The sequence below is a fragment of the Cyphellophora europaea genome (assembly GCF_000365145.1).
Source record: "Cyphellophora europaea CBS 101466 unplaced genomic scaffold supercont1.7, whole genome shotgun sequence".
NCBI classification, from domain to species: Eukaryota; Fungi; Ascomycota; class Eurotiomycetes; order Chaetothyriales; family Cyphellophoraceae; genus Cyphellophora; species Cyphellophora europaea.
The window spans coordinates 466,861-489,398 of record NW_008481813.1 but is presented as its reverse complement, the minus strand read 5'-3'; the positions used below and the strand labels follow the sequence as shown (position 1 = coordinate 489,398).

At 53.3% G+C, this 22,538-nt stretch overlaps 8 protein-coding genes across 8 annotated transcripts; 3 read left to right on the top strand and 5 right to left on the bottom strand.

Annotated features, from left to right (window-relative positions):
• Positions 1-445: 445 nt before the first annotated feature.
• HMPREF1541_07271 (uncharacterized protein) lies at positions 446-2,106 on the top strand (the record flags this gene model as incomplete). Its single annotated transcript, XM_008721595.1, has 2 exons — positions 446-688; positions 739-2,106. 2 exons carry the CDS (start codon positions 446-448, stop codon positions 2,104-2,106), a joined length of 1,611 nt encoding a protein of 536 aa, XP_008719817.1.
• Positions 2,107-3,266: 1,160 nt separating this feature from the next.
• HMPREF1541_07270 (uncharacterized protein) lies at positions 3,267-5,361 on the top strand (the record flags this gene model as incomplete). Its single annotated transcript, XM_008721594.1, has 8 exons — positions 3,267-3,623; positions 3,712-3,875; positions 3,932-4,001; positions 4,055-4,165; positions 4,216-4,271; positions 4,328-4,578; positions 4,641-5,140; positions 5,239-5,361. The coding sequence occupies 8 exons, from the start codon at positions 3,267-3,269 to the stop codon at positions 5,359-5,361; spliced, it is 1,632 nt and encodes a 543-aa protein (XP_008719816.1).
• A 502-nt stretch (positions 5,362-5,863) lies between these two features.
• On the bottom strand, positions 5,864-7,850 carry HMPREF1541_07269 (uncharacterized protein; the record flags this gene model as incomplete). The annotated part of the gene is made up of 3 exons (XM_008721593.1): positions 5,864-6,541; positions 6,590-6,848; positions 6,874-7,850. The coding sequence occupies 3 exons, from the start codon at positions 7,848-7,850 to the stop codon at positions 5,864-5,866; spliced, it is 1,914 nt and encodes a 637-aa protein (XP_008719815.1).
• A 463-nt stretch (positions 7,851-8,313) lies between these two features.
• Positions 8,314-9,060, top strand: HMPREF1541_07268 (uncharacterized protein; the record flags this gene model as incomplete). The annotated part of the gene is made up of 1 exon (XM_008721592.1): positions 8,314-9,060. The coding sequence occupies one exon, from the start codon at positions 8,314-8,316 to the stop codon at positions 9,058-9,060; it is 747 nt and encodes a 248-aa protein (XP_008719814.1).
• A 747-nt stretch (positions 9,061-9,807) lies between these two features.
• HMPREF1541_07267 (uncharacterized protein) lies at positions 9,808-11,076 on the bottom strand (the record flags this gene model as incomplete). The annotated part of the gene is made up of 1 exon (XM_008721591.1): positions 9,808-11,076. One exon carries the CDS (start codon positions 11,074-11,076, stop codon positions 9,808-9,810), a length of 1,269 nt encoding a protein of 422 aa, XP_008719813.1.
• Positions 11,077-11,909: 833 nt separating this feature from the next.
• On the bottom strand, positions 11,910-12,919 carry HMPREF1541_07266 (uncharacterized protein; the record flags this gene model as incomplete). Its single annotated transcript, XM_008721590.1, has 2 exons — positions 11,910-12,752; positions 12,803-12,919. The coding sequence occupies 2 exons, from the start codon at positions 12,917-12,919 to the stop codon at positions 11,910-11,912; spliced, it is 960 nt and encodes a 319-aa protein (XP_008719812.1).
• A 1,231-nt stretch (positions 12,920-14,150) lies between these two features.
• On the bottom strand, positions 14,151-18,240 carry HMPREF1541_07265 (uncharacterized protein; the record flags this gene model as incomplete). The annotated part of the gene is made up of 2 exons (XM_008721589.1): positions 14,151-17,807; positions 17,857-18,240. 2 exons carry the CDS (start codon positions 18,238-18,240, stop codon positions 14,151-14,153), a joined length of 4,041 nt encoding a protein of 1,346 aa, XP_008719811.1.
• An 835-nt stretch (positions 18,241-19,075) lies between these two features.
• On the bottom strand, positions 19,076-22,257 carry HMPREF1541_07264 (uncharacterized protein; the record flags this gene model as incomplete). Its single annotated transcript, XM_008721588.1, has 3 exons — positions 19,076-20,194; positions 20,246-21,679; positions 21,730-22,257. The coding sequence occupies 3 exons, from the start codon at positions 22,255-22,257 to the stop codon at positions 19,076-19,078; spliced, it is 3,081 nt and encodes a 1,026-aa protein (XP_008719810.1).
• Between the last annotated feature and the right edge of the window lie 281 nt (positions 22,258-22,538).

Here is a 22,538-nt window from a genome sequence, read left to right as displayed (position 1 = left end):
CTTGCCGTCATGCTGTTGCTTTGCTTGCTTGCTACCTTTGTGTTGTGTGTGTGTGTGTGTTGGCTTCCTTCCTGTTTCGCGCTTTCGACGTGACTGACTTGTTCGCGAGGGACACAGCTACTGATTTCGTTGCATTGCATTGCGACCTGGACGGGTGCTGAAATATTGGAAGAGCGTGAGAAGGCGATTTGTGACCACGAAGCAAGAGAGAGTGTCTGCTGTTGCTGTCTCGGAGCGGGGTGCTGACGCTGACGTCCAAGGCCTTTTTCTTGGTTGTCTATCGAAAGTACGCTCCTGCGGCGTTTGTGAAGTACGGGCACGCGTTTCCGTCTTTGTGCTGGTTGCTGCAGGACTTTGAGAAAGCGAAGCGGCTTGCTTACTTTGTGCTTTTAAGCATCACCGTCACCAACCTTTTCTACTTCCTACCTGTAGACGAGCATCAGCTATGCGAAGTGCAGTACTGCTATCGGCTCTGGCCACCATCGCCACTGCCGGATTCGTAAAGGTCGATATCGATGATGGGAAAACTCATGGTCCGGCACCGGCTCCCGCGGTCAAACCACGTGGCGAAGGCAAAGGCTTCATCAAGTTGGACTTCGAGACCGAGCATGTCGGCAAGCGTTTGAAGCCTCGACAGTTGGATGACGACGACCTGGACCAGAACATCACCTTGGCTAGCCAGAGAAGTGTTCGTCTTATTCCCTAGCGGTTATGATGGCGTCTTGCTAACCAAAACAGTTGTATTGGCTAAGCCTAGAGATCGGGACGCCGCCGCAGCCATTTCGTCTTCAGCTCGATACCGGGTCGAGCAATGTCTGGGTGCCTGACTCTAGGGTCCGGCAATGCCGAGATGAGTGTCCCGGAGGATTCTTCACCCCCGAGGATTCTTCAACCTACGAGGTTCTCGAGGAGGATGTTTTCGAGATTGCATACCTCGATGGCACCGGCGCCTTCGGCGACTACTTTTCCGATGCTGTCACTATTGGCGAATCTACTATCGATGCTGGTGTCATGGCCATCGGCTTGGCTCGCGAACTTCAAGATGGCCCACGACTCATCAACGATGGTCAGGGCTTGGTTGGTATCGGCTACTGGATCAACCAGGCAGGTAACGAGTACCTGGCCACCGAAATCAACGATCCACCCACCTTGATACAAGCACTTGTCAATCAGGGGGACATTGATCGCGAGTCGTACTCGATCTATCTCAACGATGTCAATAACGGCACTGGTAGCATCATTATCGGCGGCACTGATGCCACGAAGTACGAGGGCGAGCTTGTCGCACTTCAGACGCTCGAGGACCCCAATGGCAGCCAGCTCACCAACTATACGCACTTCGAGGTTGCGCTTACGGGCATTGGTATCGAAGACGATGACGGCAAGCGCTGGTTGACAGACCCAGACTTCGCGGAGCCTGGCCTCCTGGACAGCGGTACCACGCTGACCTACGTCTCGTCCTCGCTCTACCAAGCCATCGCCCAAGGCTTCGGCGTCACCGCCGGCTTCATCCCATGCCACTACCGCAACAGCAACGCCGCGCTGGTCTATCAGTTCGGCGGTGCCGATGGGCCAGAGATCCGCGTCCCCCTCAACGCTCTCATCGACCTAGACAACGCCTTCAGGTACGAAGACGACGACGCCACCGACGCTTGCTACTTCCTCATGCAGCAGTTCGAGGAGCCCTTTGTCATGCTGGGCAACAGCTTCATGCGCTCCGGCTACTTCGTCTACGACCTGGAGAACCATCTCGTGGCGCTCGCGCAGGTGGCTGCCAACGCCACCGAGGACGACCCCATCGCCATTCCCTCTGGCACGGAGATCCCAGGATGCACCAGCACGAATACCTATACGATCAGCAACCGCGTCGCGAGCCCCACGGTCGAGGACCTCATTACGCCGACTCTGCCGAGGAGCATTGTGCCTGCGACGCCAACTTTTGCGTTGGGTGATGTGGCCGAAAGCAGTGGTGGCAGCGGGAGTGGCAGTGGCAGTGGCAGTGGCAGTAGCAGTGGAGGTGACGAGGATGCTGCACCATCTGTCAGGGTTGCTGGGTACGCCATGGTCGTGGTGGGCGCGGTGGCGGCGCTGATGGTCATGCTGTGAGAGGACTGTGGTCTGAGCGACTCAGTGATAGAGCTTGAGCGTACATACACGCAGTCACGCTCGTCATAGAGGATCTTTTGGGTGATATCTATATGTGTAACGGCCGAGGATATGGTAGTCCATTCTTGTATGTGAAACTACAAGCATTTAGCATTAGCATTAGCATTATCATCAGAAAAAGACAAATCAAGGGCAGTGAGCATTTCCATGGTTCTGCTGGATGCCAATAGTCCTTGGACTTTGCTCTAGCCACATATCATATTGACAGCAGTGGGTCTGATGCTGAGCAAGTAGGAGTAACAAGAGGGTTCTCTAACGAGCCACATGACTGCGGACAGAAGATCTCTTCTTACCGGTAAAGGTTCGGTCACATTCCTCCCAAGGCAGTATGCCTCCGAGTCCGTCTCCGGTGGGATGTTTCTATACTCCACCATCCCCGCTCCCCAGACTCCCCAGACCTCCCAGACGGGTGGTTCCGCTTTCAAACACTCTTGAACAGTTCAACTCATCCGTCATCGCTGTCGGGCTCGGGCGCTCGATAACACATCGCAGGACTCAACATACATGCTCCGGAGAGTGATTGTCCTGACCCTTAGACCGCAACCAGCCTTCTGTTCGACCGTTTGCTCAGTCATAAGCTGTAGTTGACGTTACATCCCCGGCGACTGACCTCCCCTTGGCTAATGCAGATGACTTCGCTTACGCCGGCGGATGTTGGGCACACTACTTCGTACCGCCAGCAGTAAGAAGCTACATCAGGATATTCTCCGACGATTATCATGCGCATGAATTTGGAGGCAATTCCGCCTCCCCGTCCTTTTTCCCCCCCGCATGATGGCACTACTACACTAGTACAGTCTACGCGATTCACCCGAATCACCCAAGGCAGGACAGACTGGATTAGGCCACTACGCCATAAGACCCTGGTTGACCTGTCGGTATTCTCGTTTCGCCTCGGATGTACATCTCTACCCCGAGAGAAGCCACTACGGCCGCTGCCCCTTGCTAAGGTAAGACGACTGTCTAGATGTGACCGCCGGACTACTTCCAAGCCCCATCATCCACCTTCTATACGCGAGCTTATATCGATGCCCTCCCCCTCCCTTCCCATCCTCCCCCATTCTCACCCCATCTGACCCCTGTCGGACACGCCCTCCAATATGTCGACCAGCAATAATGGCCAAACCCCAGCAACAACGTTCCACGCCGAAAAGGCCGCGACCGCGCACGTCGAGGAGCAGCTGGGTCACGGTGCCGCCGTGGACGCCAAACATGCCTCGGATGCAGAACATGCCATGACCTTCTGGGCGGCGCTGCGCTCGCACAAGAAAGCCGTTTTCTGGTCTATGGTGATTAGCATGACCATAGTCATGGAGGGTTACGACACAATCCTGATCAATAACTTCTTCGCATTCCCAAGCTTCCAAAGACGCTACGGCCAGTACACCGAGGAGCACGGCTGGCTACTCACCGGGCCGTGGCAAGCTGGGTTGACGAACGCGAGTGTTTGCGGCACGGTATGTTTTTCTTGCCGCTTTCATATGCTCGGCAACGCGCTTCGGACAGCGCTGACCTGCAGAAATTGGTGCTGACAACGAGATTCAGATCATTGGCGCCTTCATCAACGGCTATGTGACGGCCAAATTCGGGTATCGACTGACGCTCGTGGGAGCGCTGTTCTTCATGAACGCCTTTATCTTCATTACTTTCTTTGCCCAGAACATCCAGACATTGTTGGTCGGGCAGATCCTATGCGGAATTCCTTGGGGGTGAGACACTATGATCCCTGGTCGGGTGTCCTATACTGATCCAGAGTGATTTGCAGAGTCTTTGCAACATCGGCGCCCGCATATGCTAGCGAGATTTGCCCAATGATCCTGCGTGGTTACCTGACGGTTGGTGTTAATTGTGGTTTGTGAGCCGACGAGTGAAGGTGACCGATTTCCAGGTATACGTGAACCTGTGCTGGGCAATCGGCCAATTCATCGCGGCCGGTGTGCTGCAAGGCTGCCTCGAGCTGACCAACCACTGGGGATACCGCATTCCCTTTGCAGTGCAGGTTAGTTTCGACACTTCTCGACAGCAAGTCTACTGACGAGGATGCTTTAGTGGGTGTGGCCAGTGCCGCTCCTGGTGGCGATCTTCTTCGCACCCGAGTCCCCCTGGTATGCGCACAGAGACCCCTTCTGACCTAAGCTATGTTACTCACTTGACGATGCAGGTATCTCGTCCGCACCGACCGCCTCGACGAAGCAAAACGCATGCTTCAGCGACTCAGCGACAAGGCTACCACGGACGAAATCAACGGCACCCTCGCCATGCTCGTGCATACGGTCAAGATCGAGCAAGACACCACCGCCGGCACCTCGTACTGGCACTGCTTCCGCGGCGTTGACCTGCGCCGGACCGAGATCTGCTGTGTCACGTTTGCGGGACAAGTGCTGTCTGGCTCGACGTTCGCTTACGCTCCAAGTACGTTCACTCTACTCTTCCCTAGCCTAGCCCAGCCGAGCCGTCAATTGACTCTTCTCCAGCCTACTTCTTCACACAAGCCGGCATCGACACCGCCAACGCCTACAAGCTCAACCTCGGCGGCACAGCCATGGCCTTCCTCGGCACCGTCCTCTCCTGGTTCCTCATCACCTGGTTTGGCCGCCGCACGTTGTACCTCACCGGCCAAGCCTCACTCGCCACTCTCCTTGTCCTCATCGGCATCCTCTCCGCCGCCACAGACAGCGGTGCTGGCCTCTGGGCCCAGGCCGCTTTGGCCATGATCTGGCTCTTCGTCTACAGCCTGACGGTGGGGCCGATTGCGTACGCCATCGTCTCCGAGACTAGCAGTGTGCGGCTGCGGGCGCAGACGGTCGTGCTCGCGCGGAATACGTATCAGGTCACGAATATTATTTCGGGAGTGTTGAATCCATACATGCTGAATCCGAACGAGTGGGGATGGAGTGGAAAGAGTGGCTTCTTTTGGGCGGGGACCGCAGGCTTGACGGCGTTGTGGGCGTTTTTCAGGCTGCCGGAGGCGAAGGTATGTTTGTTCCATTGTGGTTCTTTTGTGTTTTTGGGGGGGTGCAGAGCGTAGAAGTGTGAAGACGAACTTTGCTGACGTATTGTTCTCTACACTAGGGCCGGACATATGAAGAGATGGATATCATGTTCAGTCGGGGCGTGTCGGCGAGGAATTTCTCCAAGTATCATGTCGATGCCTATGCTACGGAGGTGGACGCGACCAGAGAGAGGAAAGCATAGGTCATGGACAACAAGCCCAATACGCGAGAAAGCAAATTGAATGGCTGGTATGCAGCTCGAGGCTTACTAGGTGAACTCGAATATCCACGGACTTTTGGCGGACCCCAGCTAGACAGACTTCCAGGACTGAAGGCTCTGATCTCGCTTCGCATCTATTCCTTTGATGCTGCGAGTATCTGTTCCTTGTATCGTACGATGCGCGACATGCCGCTAATTTTCTTCTCAAACTCGTCACAGCAAGGAACGGGTCACCTGGCTTTCACGAATTTCTGCTATTATCATAGCGTCTGTTGCTGCTGCTTCTGGTTTGTTCCTTCCAAATATATGGATGTCGAGTTGCCAGTTCCTTCTGATCAGGATTACAGCGAAATCTATTGCGAAGCATGACACACAGGGGCCTACACCGCCACACCGACCTAGCCCCGTATCTCCGACAAGGCAACCACGAGTTGGCGTGTGGCATGGTGCACAATCTCGTCCAAGGTATCTTGTGCAGGACTGTTCAACGTATGACAGGCTCCCACCGGAACTCAGCCCTAGCAGGTGTTTCTTCTCCCTGCTGTTTCTCTTCATCAAGTTTGTCTCGCGCCCCATCAGCTCTCGCCAGCAGCTCAAACAAGTCATCGTCCTCCCATGCCTGCCACGTGCCGCTGATGCCCGGAGTCCACCGGCCCACCCAAGCACCGCTTCTCAGGAGCATCACGTCCAGTAGAACTGCGAGCCCGCAGAAGGCGATGACGAAGCTCAGCCCGAATACACTAACGTTAGCGTGGCTTCCGTTCGCTCGCACTCGGACGTTGCCGCACAAGTCCTTGAGCGCTCCCGTGGGGGGCTCAATGTATTGTTCCCAGTCGGAGTGCGTGGGGCCGGTGGCGAAGTTGGCGATTGAGTATTGAAGCATGGCCATGACGGTAGCGTGCCAGTCAAGGACCTCTAACTTCCATTGGTCTGAGGGCAGAGGAAGTTGCATTTGTCCGCTGAACATACGTTGCTGGGCGAGGAGGTTGGGTGTTTGTGCGTTGGCGATGGCGGCGACGGATGAGACCTGGTTGTAGATTGATTGGTAGAGGATGTGGAATATTGCAAGCTGAATTGCAGACAGGTTCAGTTCGGCGATTGATCCTGGAGCCGAGAGAATTCCGGCCAGGCTTGTGCAGGATCTCAAGGTGCAAAACTGGTACTGTGATAATGTCAACAGATGTAACAAGTGGACGAGGTTGCTGCTGACCTGTTCGGTGCAACCCAATACGTTGGCAGCGTTGTCGGCATGGTACATTGTCTCGTTCCCGTAGAGACCTGGCATCACAAAGGGCTGGTGCGCCGCGAAGAAAGGATCATCAGAGACTGACTTGAAGTATATCTTGTTTGAAGATAAGAAGAGGAGCGTGAGGTCTGCGTCGTGCCTTTGTAATTCAGGAATGGGCACGAATGTCGAGTTGTCGTCGAAGCCTGGGAAGCTGTACATCCAGCTGACGGTGTTAGATTGACTCAGGAGTCGTGGGAGCAACTCACTCCATAGTGTAGCTTGGAGTGCTATTCATTCGCGCTTTGTTGCCAAGCCAAGTCCATGGAAAAGACGTCTGGTTGCCATAGTCTAGCATGACATAAGAGTCTCCGTCCAGAGGTATGGCATTGGGCCAGGATTGTTGCACTTCTTCCGTACTCGTCCATCGTTCGTGGCCAGACTGTGTCAAAGGCGAGCATTCTGTGACCTTTCTCAAGTCCAAACTGGACAAGGAGTTGATGCCGAGGAAGTGATTGGAGTTAAGCCTTCCTGAATCAATTTTCACACTCTCTTGATTCGCAAAGCAGATTGAAGCAGAAAAGGGGCAGGCCGCATTTTTGTCAACATTGGGAGCTACCGATGGCACTGTAAACGTGTTGCAAGCCGAAGCTGCGCCTGAGGTGTCGTGGTAGCATGCCCTTTGATAGTTGATACTTTCGCTGATAACGTTGCTCAACGCTGTACCGGAAGCAACGACGAAATCGTCAATCTCGATGTTGGATGCAACTTCGTAGATGCTCTTCCACATGCCACATGACGAGCTGCTGATTGAGACTTCCACATTGGAGCTATCGAGAATGGCTGAAGAGTACAGACTCGCTGCGAAAGTTGCGGCGAGATAAAAGGCCACCAGTGTCGCTGAGAAGAGGTTTTTGGTCCAAGAAGTATAGCTTGAGGCTCTAGACTTCCAGCCCGTAGACAAGAGATCCCAAATCACTGCCACAGGCGGTATCGTGTTCCTCAGCGTCACCTGCTGCTGACGCCAGACCATCGTCGTGTTAGGCTTTCGTGCTCGTAATTGATGCCATACGAAACAAATGATTTCGAAAACGCACGTGGATGCTACACCGACAAGGATAGCGCTGAGAGCGACAATGACAGCACCATATTCAGATTTGAGAGTCAAAGTGGCACCGAGAATAGGGTCGCGTGAGCGGTTGATCCAGAAACCGGTGTGAACTTTGCTGCTTTCTACAAGAGACATGGTGAGTTTCTGCAGTCTCAGATGCTGACGCTACGCAGAGGGCTTCGGAAGGTGAAATAAAAGGGCATTGAGCTGGCCAGCGCAAGATCGGTGGATGACACAACTGAAATAGCAACAGAGCTTGGGGTGGTACGGTCTGGGTACATGCATACCGGTCAAGGCAGGTCACAGCCCTAAACTACCGGTCTGCCTCGCCTGTCATAGACACACGGACATTCGTGTAACACAGTGGCAATTTGCATACAAATAGTCGTTCTTCAAGCAGAGATCCTACCAATCATACCACATTGCAGCCGGTGGACAAGGCGACGTTGTAGGAAATTGGTAGCCGTCAAGTCAACCTGCCTAGGCTCGACTGAGGCTCTTTGTTCACGTACAGTTTCTGCTTTCTTAAGAGCTATATATTGCGCCGCCCATACAGCCTTGAAGCAATTAATCCTCCAGATCTGTCTCCCCTTTCATTATGTTGTTTTCCAAGGGATTGGCCATCGCTGGCAGCCTCCTGATCACAAACTCCATTGCCTACAATGTTTCAACCTATTCAAGCTTCCGGAGGATAGAATATGGTATGGCAAGCCCGCAACAGGCTCCGCATCCTCCCAGACCTCGACATTTGGACTTGGGCCAATATCTCAACAACCTGCCTCCTCTCCTGCAAGTAGGATCCCGTCCGTCCAGAGCTCGCCGCGAGTCTGTCACCCTCAACATCCCAGCTTCAGATCAAAGCTGCCCTGATCCGGCTCAGATTGGTGCCAGGGATCCACATGTAGCAAACCCTCCTCCTTGCCCTGAACCTTGGACAGGACCACATCCTCCAGCGCCTCGACATTTGGACGAAGACCAACATATTGATGATCCGCCTCATATCCTGCAACTGGTGCCACATGTTTCCCGAGCTCGGAACATCGTGGTCTCGAGACAGTCTGGCTCCGAACAGGAGATCAGATACACCGTTGGTGAAATCACATACTCCATAGAATGGGAAAATGCCACGAACTTTATCGTGAGCAACACCACTGGCGGGGATTACTTGGAATTCTCAACATGGGCCGATGGCCGTCTCGAGCTCTACTCATCTCGCGAGGATGAATACTCGACTCTCGTCTGTGCCGACGATGAGCATCGAGCGCTACCCCAAACTCCATTGGGTCTCGCAACATGGAATAGAGGACAACAGGTACGACCTCACTCCACCTCCATCGACGACTAACACTAACTGTCCTTAGTGGAGGCTTTACTACCAGTGCCTGCGTGAGAGTGACGATCCTTGCCCTGGGAGTGCGAGCCTCTGCGAGCTCTCAAGCCTGAGCGGGGCAGCCAACACTCGATTCGAGCCCCCCAGTCATATGTGTCCCGACATCGAGACGAATTGGCCGGAAGGCTCGTATCTGAGCGCCGTGCCCGTCGATGGCGCAATTGTGCACGGCTTGTTTGAGGGCGGGCCACCCCAAGACTTCCCAAGTGATGATGAAGGGAAATATGGTGTCGCATTTGCGTGCCGCGACAAGTATACCGACGCCAAAGAACTGTGTGTGGGAAAATTTGAACCTGGGTTGGGATGGAGCTGGAGGAGCGTTGAACCACATTAAGAGCCAGACCGAAGAGGCGTGAGGGACCTTGTTCTGAGACTTCCAGATTCTGCTTCAGACGTGGTCATGCAAGGTTTCCTTTGTTGTTGTTTTTTGGAATGGGGTGTAGCGAGTTGGAGCGGAAGAGTCTACTGTCATTGCTCGGCAACAGGTTTCTTTTGAGATTTTCAATCACGATCCTTACGCTCCCATATTGAGTAGCTGCTCGATCGTTTTGTTGAATGTTCTATGAGTATCAAGACGCTTGAGGCACTAGACTGAGTGGTGATGGTTGCTGACTCGTTGTTTCCTTTGTTGCATGGTTACGATCGCGCAAGCGCGCAAAGCGATTGGGGATTTTCTGCTCTATATTCAGCAGATGAACCCCCTTACCGCGTCGACTTCGAAACACCATCGACTTCTAAATCAAACTCTGGGCTATGTGATGGCTGGCCTGTTGACTTGCCTGCCGGGACAACCCGTGCATAAATTCGCATCATGGTCGACAACAGATACATGAATGTCCGAAAGAGCCAAATCCCCCAGATCGTCTTAGGACAGCAGAGATATGGTGCATAGCCTCCCAGCGGTATCTGCTGGCAGGTCTCGACGTATGGCCGAAGTCTCGTCTCATACTTCTCGAAGGCGGCTCGACTTCGATGTCGTGACATTTCCTGAGCCAGGACCCAAGCTCCTATGATTGCCAGTTGGTTTCCCTGGCCTGTAAAGGGAGTCGGAGCCCAGGTCGAGTCGCCGAGGAGTGCCACACGGTGTTGGGACCATGTGGGAAGCTTGACTTGCACGAGCTCGTCAGAGTAGAAATTGTCAGCATTCATCATGTGCTCTATCACTCGTGGGGCTTCCCAGCCCAGTCCACTGAAGGACTCGGCAAGAGCGGCCTTCTGCTTCTGCCTGTCGCCAGAGCTGTTGGCTTCTCGTAGCGTGGTGTTGGCGGTTTGTAAGTGGATGAGGTATACTGAGACTTCTTTTGAATCCCTTCGGATTGGCCGTATCCATATTACACGTCGGTCGGGGAAGTTGCAGAGTCGGGAGTAGGGCAGATCTTGGTCCTCTTTAGGTATTGAGAAGTATGCAACAGAGGCGCCGACGGGTTTGAAACAATTCAACTCCTCTGGCGGGCCCATGATGAGCTGTCTGGTGCGAGACTTCACCCCGTCGGCGCCGATAGCGAAGTCGAATTCCTCGGTTGTTGTGGTCTTGCTGTTTCTGTTCTCCAAGCCGGCAATGACTTTGTCTTGTGTTTGTGTGAGATTCTGCAACACGGTCTCGAATCTGTAAGTGACGTTGGAAGACTTGTTGGCGGCTTTATACAAAATCTCGGTCAAGTCACCGCGCATCATCTCAAGTTCGCCTGTAGGGCTTGAGGCGCCGACTTCGAAGGTGCCATGTGAGCGAGATTGCTGGTCGACGAGGTTGAATCCTGTTTCATGAGTTCTGTTCGCCTTGAGCTCCTCAAGGATTCCCATCTCTCGGACTACCGTCAAGGCCGGCTCTTCGATTTCTAGGCCTTGTCCGGTCTTCTGATCCACTTTTGATCGCTCAATAACGACAACCTGGTAGTCATGCTTGGCAAGCCAGAATGCCAGTACAGAACCTGCTATTCCAGCGCCACAGATGAGGACTCTCTCAGCGGGCATGTTGTTTGTCGATCAAGATGCCCGGATCCTCTGAATGGCAGCCGACAGCGAGACTAATATGATTATCTAGAAGTCGGAAACTGAGCTTTATAGAGAGGATCAGGGATAGGGGAGAGTGCTCTCGGGATTTACCAATGTCCATATGTGAAGATGCTGTCTGGTGTCGGGAACCCGGTCCCCCGACCCGGTACTCCTTGACAGCTGGTGAAGACGATTGGTTGCTAAAGTTGGGTAGCTTGTCTGTCCCGTAGTGCCCGTACGTCACCATTTACGGGAACGTCTGCGGAAATGGCTAAGCTTGATCGTAAGTATGTGGGTTCGGCGCCGATTTATTTCTCTCCCGCTCGTCTGTCGAAAGAGCACGGCGCCGAACTCACATACTGTGCAGATGAAGATCAATCCTGAAGTCTTCTAAGCAAGTTGCTTAAGGCTGCAACTGATGCTTGGACCACGGAGTTCACCTTATCGTGACAAGCTTTGAACTTGGCGTCCCTAAGCTTTCGGCAAATGCTTGTTTGATTTTCGTCTCTACCATACGTTATTTGCTCCACCTGTAATACTCTAGACTTTCTGCGGAGAAGTTCAAAGTACAGGAATACGGGCCATTGGGTACGTAGGCAGGACTCGTCAAGCAGTAAAGGTCTTGGCGTTGGACCTCTACGTTCCGCATTTGCAAGCGTACTTGTGAACGAGAATGTCGGTCTGGAGCACGTGTTGAGGCGACTGTAGAAAAGCGTAAAGCATTTCCAACTTGAGATTCGAGGATAGACTTGTACGGTTGCGTGTCGAACAAAGCCTCGGTTGGAGGACCTACACCATAGCCATGAATGATCTCAAATCTGGATGGACAGTATCCCAACATCGGCATCCCCCTTCCTCCAGCCAGCGCCCCTGACAAAAATCTTGCAGCTCTCCAGCAGCCGTCCCTTGACACCTCCCGTCTTGCGCTCCTTCTCATTGTCGGCCGTATACACGTCCATGCCCTCAAAAGCCCCAAACACTGTTTGAAACTCCAACTTCTCCACGCAGCGCCAGATGTACAAGATGTCTTTTGGCGCGAGAGGAATGCGGTTGGGAATGCTGTAGAAGAAGCTGAAGCTCGTCTTTCCTGGCCTTCCAGGAATCGGGTCCGTGGCGCTAGGGGACGGAAGGACAGTGTCTGCCACGAAAAGCAGGTCCTGGTAGTGCAGCATCAAAGAGCCTGGAAAGTGCCCTCCCGCTAGGATGGCAGTGATGCCGACGTCGGTCCTGCCTCCCACTGGGATAAGCGTGTATTGGTTGTTTAGGAATCGGATATCAGCTCCCTCGGTGTCCGTTCTCTGCAGCCACTCTTTGTCTGGCGCTCCAACGTAGACCGGGCATTTGAATGTCCGAGACCAGTCCGTCCAGGAAGAGTAGTAGTGTGGATGGGAAATCACGATGGCGTCCAAGCCTCCGAGAGCTTGGATCAGAGTGACAGTCGTATGGTCAAGCAAGGGAATGAGATCCCAGAGCACGTTGCCTTGTGGAGTGCGAATGAGCTCGGCACGATTGCCGATAGCGAAGTCTGGGACTGTACGCACGGAGAATACTTGCGGGTGGTGAGGGTCTTGCCACCAGATGTTGCGATGGTGCAGAGTTAGGTCGTGAAGAGTTGTGAAGTTCTGTCCCCCGGCGGGAACGTACTGTCGAGGGTCCTAGAAGATGGGTTAGCATAGTGGTGAGAAGTCGAAGAGCCTGGGCGTACATCGCATATTTGGCATTCGGTCTTGGTTGCTCTGTCTGTGGCAGAGTACTGAGTGCCACAGGCAGTACAGATCAGTAGATCGTTGGAGACTTTCAAAACACTCTGCTTGTCGGACATGCTGTGCAGGTAAATCAACGTACTTATAGCGATAGTCCTCGTATCTTTGATGCTGCTTATCGCATTAGAGCAGATGGTCTCCCTTTTATACGTGCTGCCCAGACCATGACTACGATCTCATGATGAAAAGACTTACACACAAGAGCTGAAACTGGTGGTTGGTCTGTTCGGATTGTAGTGCTGTAGTCCTATGTTACTTCCCACCCCCGCACAACGGACACGACTCCGGCTGGCTGGTTCTAAGTCAGCGGTCTAGTCTAGGCCGTCCGAAGAGCATCGTGAACTCTACATTCTTAGTCAGCCGTGTGGCATCCTCATTGGTCATATTCAAAGCAATGTCAAATTGTGATAGGAAATCTCCCTTTGCAGTCCAAGTCTAGACCAGTGCTTATAAAGGCCCATAGCGATCTCCAAATGCAAGAAAAGCATAGTAGCATTGACCCTATCGCCACTCATGTCATAACGAGGGCTGCTTAATATCGCTGTTTGGGATGCTCTGTGATAGCACGATAGCTTAGAGCAGCTCTGCATCCTGGCAAGCAGCACAGGTCTGTTGAGCATAAGTGCTATCCCGCTATTATGCCAGCCTTTTATTGCTGAGATTATCTTCTCGGGTACCTTGAATGGGATGGATTCCAAGACTTTTACTGCCTGAGATTCAGAAATTGTCGTCAAGGAAAGAAGAGTCCGCTGGAACAATCATATGTCATGGCTCCGGCTCTGTAAAGACGCTGTCACGCCTCCTGCATCTCCCAACTGCTTACCTGCTGTGCTACATCGAAATGCTGCTAATTCCCAAATGATCTATCTGATTTTGGCCCATCGAGTAGATATTACAGGACGAGGCCGGACTGCTTGATCATACCCAACTAATTCTTCACCTCGTATCCTTGAAGTCTCTGGTGTACATTCTGCGCCCTAGCAGAGATCTGATATTTGCACTCACGTGTCGAATCATATGACAGCGCTTGTCTATAGTATTCGACGTACGTTTAGATGAGTAGCGTTGGTAAAGAGTGAGCATAAGCACAATGGACTTGAGTCGCTTCCGACATTGTACTACAACCAAAACCCATTGACAACACTGTATCAAATTCTCGATCAGGCTAACACATATAGTACGCTGAACAAAAACCGCTTGCTCCTCCAGTCCGAGCCCGTGATTTGATGCCCTACGGGGGTATAAAAATAAAACAGTCCAGATCAAAAAAGTAGCGAGCGGTTAGCAACATCATGCTCGCCCGTCAACACCATCCTCACCCACGATCCCAACTCTTCTATTGCCATCCACCAACCCACCTTTCCCCTCAGGCAGATCCGGCAGGGCGTACTTCCCCCTAATCCTTGCACCGCCAGCATTTGTCGTAGATCTCACATCCAGCTTCGACCTCCTGATAACCTCGTCGACTTCACCCTTCCACTGCTCCACCATCTCACGCTGCCTGGCGACGTGCCATCGTGTGGTACTTTCCATCCTCTGCCAGCCATCGCCCCCTATCGTCCCCCTCTCTCTTATCTTCAGCTTCACCCCCTTCGCACCTGCCGCCAACTCGATAAGCCCCTCCAACACGTCCTTGCCCTCCTTGCGCACACGCTCTTTCCTCTCTTGAGCTTGATTCAGCGCCCTCTTCGACTTGAGATGGTCCGCACTGAGCCAGGAATTGCGTTCGGCTCGCAGCGCGACTTCGCCAACCGGCACCTTCAGCGCACTGTTCTCAGCGCGCAGGTAGCGCACCGCAGACTGCAGTGAAAGAATCTCAACCTGGAGTGCGTCGATCTCGGCACGTAGCGCACCACCGGACTCGCCTGCTTCGCCTAGTGAGCTTACGACCTGCGTAGCGGCAGCACCGCCATTGGCTAACGCCGCAGACTTGAGAGCTTGCAGTTCTTCGCGCTCCTTCTCACGCTTAGCCAGTGTTTCTTCCATGTCGCTCTTCGTCCTCTCGAGCTCGTCGATCAGACTGGCCTTCTCGCGGGCTATGCGGTCCGCGTCATCTTTGAGCGCGCGAACCTCCGAGTCTTTGGCCTTGCTCTCTTTCTGCCGTGACTCCAGAACCTCAACGCGGATCCTCAGCTCCTCCGCCTCCTTGCTTTTCTCGGTAAGGTCGCGAGCTTGGCCTTCGGAGCGAGCTTTGACACGTTGAAGCTCCTCTGCGGTATCTTGTGACAGGAGTTTTTGGGCCTTGAGGGCTTTGGCGCGGGCGGCCCACGGCGCGATGAGGGAAGACTCGAACTCGACAGCGGAGGAGACATCAGCTGACTTGTGTGAGAGATCGTCGATACGGGACTGCAGGGACGAGAGAGATTGCGTAAGCATGTTGAAGATGTCGTCAGGTGAGGAGGCCTTCGCTTCAGGCTGTACCGCAAGTGTAGTAGCTTTGGCGCTCATGAGGTCGGCCATGGAGGCGTAACTGGGCGATTGCTCGGAGTCGAACTTGTTGAGCTCGTCAATAACAACTTTTCCAACCTCACGGACGAACGCGGAGAGCTGCTCAGCAGCGCGCTCGGTGTCTTCGAAGAAAACCCAGGCCGTTTCGCCTAAGCACATAGCGTTGGCGCGGAGGTCAGCTAAGGCGGCAGTCACTTTCGAAGCAAGATACTTGACAGTTCTGGCCTTGGTGGCAGCGGCATCAAGTTTCTTGTCGAACGCCAAAGCCTCCTCATCATCCTCCTTTGGCTCGCCAAGCCGTAATTGGACTGCCTTAAGCAGAGCTGTGAGTTGCAGAGCCGTGATGTCGGCGTATCTTTCTGCGAGACTACATTGCGAGACGAGCTCAGTGGCTTTGGATTCGGTGCTTTCAGAGATGAGCTTCTCAGACATGTCAAGGAGAATGCCAATCATGCGCTGCAGTGTCTCAGCAGATTCGGTGCCCAGTTCGTCGCGCCGGAGCGCATCGACCCAGACACTGACGGAGCGTTCGACCGGCTCAAGCTCATATACAGCGCCACTGAGTCGAGTAAACTCTTCAGTACTGCAAGTGTTGATGAAGTCAATGAACCGCGCACAGCAAGCGGCTATGCGGTCCATCTTTTCCATAACCTCAAACACCGAAAAGGGATCGTCTTGAGCCAGGTGCGGACGGTCGCGCATCCTGTCGCCTAGGATACTCTTCACAAGCATTGCCTTGGACTTGATGCGCTTTAGGGCCAGTAACGCGAGCACCGGATTTCTATCCTGGTCGAAACTCTCTGGGACGAATAGCTGCACAATCTCGAGATGACTCCTGGCTTGCTCGGCTTGCATATCCCGCATCTCGTAGTCAATGGTCTTGAGTTGCGTCTTGGCCGCGGAGTTCTGTAGTTGCAGATTGAGATCCATCATTGCGCGGGATTTGACGTTCATTTCGTTTGCCTGCGTCTCATTGAGGTCTCTCGATCTCCGGAGCTCATCGATATCACCCTGTAGTCCCGACACCACCTCTCTGAATTTGCTGAGCGTGAATTCGAGATCCTCGATAGCCTTTTCCTGCTCTAGGACTTGTCGATGCTTCTCATTGAGCTGAGCCTCCGACTCATCGAGGTCGTAGTGAAGCTGTCTCTCTTCATCGATATGGAATCTTTCAAGTTCGTCCGTAACTTGGATGTGTTCTTCGAACTCCTGGATCTGCTTCTTCAGCTGCTCAATGGTAGCGGCCGCCTGCTCGCGTTGCGCTTCCATGGCCACGACTACCTCGTCGTTGGTCTCAGCATCTTCAAGCTGCTCCATCAGGTGCTTGTTGGTACTGTCGAGCTGGGCCAGCTTTTGTGCAGTTTGTTCGTACAATGCAGCCATCTTCTCGGTCTCATCAACGGTATCCTGCAACTCTCTAATTTGGCTGTGCAGCTCGCTTTCGGTCTCCTTTGAATGATCCCGAAGAAGGCCAAGCGCTTGCCGTAGCCTTTCGACCTCGCGCTCTTTCTGCAACCATCCGGCACTAGAAAGTTCCTCTTGGCTCATGCTTGATCCGAGCTCGCGGTTTTCTTCGCGCAGAATTTCCAGCTCTAGTTCGAGCTCCTCGTGCTTTGACTTGAGCATGTCAAGCTCAGCTTGTGCAAGTTCCGCTCGCTCCTCTGCCATTTCCCTGTCCAAGTTGGCGAGTTCCAGCTCGGATTCAATCTCGCCGCTAGTTGGTGGTGGTACCTGGGCGGCCTTCTGCTCAGCTTCATCTTTCAGTGCTCGCAAATCGGACATGGTTTGCTGATTTGTTTTGAGCTTCTTCTGAAGCGTTTGAATGATAGTCTCATAGCGATCCTTGTCATTTTGCAGGGTGTCGAACTTCTGTAGCTTCTCTCGATCTTCGGCAGCTTTCTTTTCTATCGTCCTCAACTTAGCCTTCAACTGCTCGACTTCCTTTTTATCGGCGGCTCGGTTTTCCGCAGTGTGATTTGCTCTTGAGATCGATGTCGTGCGCGATCTCGTCGTTTCTGATGGCGCAGGCTCTGGTGGAGGCTGTGGTACGTCTTCTTGGGGCGACTGCTGCTGTAAAACGTGATCTATGCTTTCAGCACCGGGGCCTTCATCCTCTTCGTCCTCATCAATGGTCGGTGAGCGGGGGTGCGAATCTTCGTCTGCAGCCCGTGTACGAGAAGGGTGAGAGGTGGCTTCAGGGGCTACTCTTGGCTGCAGAGATAGCCGCGATGTTCCAAGGGACGCTCTCGAGCCAGCGCTGGACTTTGAGGCTGGACTGGCAGCACTTCGACCAATACCACCACTCATTGATTGCCGTGTCGCCGGTGTAGTCTTCTTGGGTGCCGGTGGAGGGGCCATCGATGTCCTACCTGTGGTGCTTAATCTTGACTTTGTACTGGAATCGGAGGTCCTCGCGGTTGTTGCGGGTGTGCCTGTTCGAGGGGTCGAAGCGGTGGAGCTGGCGGAAGACATGCCTTTCGTGGGGGACTTTGTCGGCGACTATGTTGGATCAGTGTCAGATCAGAGCAGTAGTAGTGCATCCACTCACCCTAAGTGATAGCCTGGATCCGGCTGTTGACGACCCAGTGCTCATCATGCTTTGTCTCTTGCGGGCAGCATCAGCGCCCGCGCCGATTGTCGACTGTCGGGCTTTGGCAGCACCACTACTTGCGACAGCAGTGCCATTGGTCCGGGGCACAGAGGGAGCCTGCTTGACGATCCTCACCACTGACTCCTTTCGGATGAAGATGCCGTAGCCCTGTTGGCAGGAGAAATATCTTTTGCCTTGTACGGATCCATCGTTCTTCCCTGACCTATCCGGTAACTCGAGACCGAGCCAGGAGCCTGACGCGATCTCAAGCGTGCCGGCATATCGAACAATGCCCTGTTTACCGTCCTTGGACTCGACCGTCTGTCCAATCTTGACGTCCATGGCGATGGCCAATGCAGGCAGACTGTGCGGGAATCACTAGTTGCATGGCAGTGAAATGGATTGGCAATCGTATGGAAGCATTTCCGGTGGTGTCACGATTGGAGAGGTGCTAATGTGCTTTGTTCGGCGTGTTCAGTTGTTGACTGTGTCCGCCTCGAGGCCAACTCTTTTGGGCCCAGCTGCGCTTCGGTCGCGTCGCGTAATTAATGCCAAGTCAACCCTAACCCTGACTGTTCGATCATTCACAATGCTCGCCCGGTAGTACAGTAGTACGAGGCTGCCACTCCAGCTAGTGCAGCAGCCCCGTGCCTCATGTCATTGTTCTACTGACTGCATCATTGCGACCCACTGGACACTATGGGCGGAGACGCTTTCTTCCTATCTCTTGGAGACCGAAGCCATGTCGCCTACAGTAGATCAACCTCTGTCTAGGCTAGGACCTAAAACCAGTAGTGATTGTAAGTACCAGGGAATCGAGCGAGTCAAGGCAATGATGTTGGCTATTTGCCTATCTACCTTTATATGATATTCGTAAATCGTCATCTCAAGTCATTTGCCACACTTTTCTGACGCCAAAACCAAGTCGTAAACACTCGTCTCACCATGCTCGAACTGTGGGGTATCACTGCCTGATGCACTCTGACGGCCTCATCACTAACCCGCTACCTCAGCTTCCTCCAAACACACGCTAGAGAAACAAACGCCTTCCACGTATTCTTACTTTTGTGAATGCAAAAGCATTGAGGGTATCTAGCAGTAACCGCATGTTATGTCATGATCGATCGCATGAGGGGTATCTTTTTTTTCTTGCGCTCCAAAACCGTAGCCTCATCGTCTAGCGGAGAGGCAAATTCAAATGAGATCCTGTCGTTCCGTTGAATGGGTGGGGATGTACATTGGTGCTGCCAATGACCCCCGGGTATCCTGAAAGAGAATGAGATGTTGGCGGTCGTCCTGAATCAAAGCTCGCGCGTGGTTCATGCTTTGGGGTCCGATCGCCTGGGGTTGCGCTGTGGTTGCCGAAAGGGAACTTGGTCTCAGAGTAACGATGCCACGTTCCATTGAGTGAACCTGCGGCCGCTTCTTCTTCGGGGAGATTCACACCAGAGTCATTCCAGAAATTGCGATAGCCGCTCTCGCGGCTTTCCATTGAAATAAGCGATGCCTTGCTGGCATTGGAAGAGGCATGCTTGAAGAAAGTACCAGGTGAGTTGTTTTGGTTTTTCCGGCTCATGAAGGATGAGAAGGAGCCAATGCTGCCTGGTTTGCGCAGTCGGTCAAAGAGAGATGCGCGCTCCGACACCGGGGTGTTGTCGCCATCGCCGAACACAGACCGAGTCGGAGAGTCCGTCGAGTGAAGTGAAGGCGCATTCTGCAGTAGCTTCGACTCGAAAAACGGGAGCGAATCCTCGAAAGAGTCGGAGATGGGTCGAGGAATGGCTCCCTTGATAGTTGTCGCGTCTAGACCGCGTGGGACAAGTTGGGAGATGAGATAGTCAATCGCATCCTTGAGGCCACCTGCGTTATTGCGTGTATAGGTCAGCACAAGTCGGCCTTCCGAGGCAGACACGATGCGTTCAACCGAGGCGGTCGCCGATTTAGGCAAGCTGTTAAGCTCCGGGTTGACATGGACGTCAACTTCGTATTGGCTCTGGAGCTTCTGGCGTAGATCATTATACGAGTCTTCAGAGGAGAAGAATGTCTCAAGCTCGTCGGCTTTCTGGAAAGAGATCTCGTGGCTCTCGGGAACCATGCCGAGGAAGGCATCCACTGCTTGAGGCACTTGGTACTCGGGACCGGAGATTGTCACTACGTCGCTCGCCTGTTCCGTGCTCGGAAAGTCGATTTTGCAGTTCCATTTCTTTTCCAAGTCCTCGATCTCCGGGAGACGAGTGATGAGCTCGCGGTGGTAGAGACGATTGATGAGAACGGTCTCAGCCACAAATTCGGCGTCCTATCAATAGGTCAGTTTGTGAAAAGTTGTGCAAGTCATCTGTAGACTTACAACTTTCTCCACCATATCCATGATTTCCTGTTTCACAAGGTCCAGACTCTGCGCGTTGCGGGCCGGAGTACGACAGATGACATTGTCAACCTTAACATCATCATCCTCTTTGCCCAGGCCTCCTCGGTCCATTGCATTCGAAAATTTGACAAACACGGAGTACTTTTTCATGATTCGCTGGATGTGTTGTCCTCCAATGCCAATGATACGTTTGTGGTACTGATCGGGTACATGGAATGAGATCGAGGCTGGCATCTCTTGCTCAACGAGGTCCAGTCCGTTGCGGGTAGCTTCGTACTGGCTACCTACCACATCGATATAGAAATTGTACTCGTTGAAGCCGTCGAAGATGATCTGGACATTGCTCTGCCCCATAATCTTGTTGATCTTGCCATTCTTCTTTCCACTGACGAACTCTTTGTGCTCATTGGCGAGCTCAATCTTGACACGCATCTGGTAAGGGGTGCGCTTCACAAACGGAATCTGATAGATCACCATCATAGCCGACTTGACCGCATCATCCGACCCATTGATGGTGAAGGTGAACTTATCGAAGCTGAGATCGGCTCCAGAATTGGTGCAGACGTCGCAGAGCATCGCCCGAATCTCAGCAGTATCGGGAGCGCGGATGGCGGGGCCTTGCGTCGGGTCCGGAACCATCACCCACCAGGAAGCGCTGTAGAACTGACCAGCCAGGGCCATGATCTCCTTGACAGTGCGTTCGACATGGAGGACTTCGGTGCCTTGCACGCGAACCATGCCGCGGTTACTTCCCAGTTGTGGAAACAGCACATAGGAGCCATTGGTGTCCATGATCTTGCGCACCTTGTCGAGACGATCGAGCAAGATATTGTCAATTTTGCTAGCGGAGACGACAGCGTCCTTGGAATAGAGCTTGATGCCCATGACGAGCTCCTTCAACTTCTGCTTGGCACTGTTGATACGCTCCTGAGTCTCGCCGGTAATGAAGACTTCATCCGGGGCCCGGCGTGTTGCATTCGGTGGAATATAACCAAAAGCGCCTGGAAACGGTGGCGGGAAATATATGGCTGTCTTTGTGGCGGACTCAATCATTTTGATGTTCTTGCCAGTACGGCCAGAGACAAGAGTATGCATAGTAACCTCGAGTTTGATGACATCAATTTTGTGCTTCAAGATTTGGTCAATCATCATCAGGGCTCTCGTTTTCGCATGCTCGACACTCTCCATGTCGCCATAGATGTTGATACGGTACCTTTGATCAAGTCCGCTGTCCGCCCCATTGGCAAAAGAAGCACCAGCAGACTCAAGGTCAGAAGCTCGAGGTTTCAGCAGAAAGATGTCAGTACCGGTATACTTAGCACACAAGTCAATGTGGCTAAGCACGCTGCTTCGTACTTTGGTTTCAGCACCGTCCAGGATCAAATTGGGATCGACATCGACGACAGCAGAGCGCTATAACAAAGTTAGTGTCATCTTAAGGAGTATTCAATAAGGGTCCGCACCATCATAATTGGTGTCTCGTTGAGGATCCTCGCCCTAATCTTGTAAACCAGATCACCATCTCCAGAGACACACACGTTGGTGACTAAGCTTTGGGACTTTCGGTGCAACGCGGGGCCGGTAGAGGGTTCCGACGAGGTGACGGTAGCATAGACGCGGCCTCCAGTCTGATCACTTGAGTATTGGCACAATGTTCTCAGTCGCTCTTCATTCTGCACATGGACCGGAAGCTTGTGGTTTGGGGTACCCTCAGGCGTGTTGGACGGGAAAGTCCACTTTTGAGACGCGCCAGGACTCGCGTGAAGGATATCTTCAGGATCAGGACCGGTCAAGCTGTACGAGAACGGGATGTTGAACGACAGATTGACGGTAGTCGCCTCGGGGTTCGGGGCAGGACCGAGACTTGGGGAGGGCTGAGGTCGTCTCATGGTGCTCGCCATTTCGTGAGGCATACGGGACATGCCTCCTCCCAGCGAGGCAGGAGCTATCCGATCCCAGCGGTTCTGGGTGAAGTTGCTGAGCTTTTGCATGGTCGAATAGGCAGCCGTTCATCGACGACAGGAGCCAGATGGATTGGGATAGGAGAGAGAGGAGCCTCAATCAAAACATGAAGAGGACGAGGAACGAGCCGGCGTTGGTCGGAGGTGGGATGATGGAACAAGGTGTGTGGGCGGCGTAAACACGGTGGAGGCTGAATGAAAGTGAAAGAGGTGGCTGCAGTAGAATGAAAACAGATTGATGGGGTGGATAGATAGGATAAGCTTGTGCAGGGAACATAAGCAGTTCGAGGGATGCAGAGACATCAAGGAAT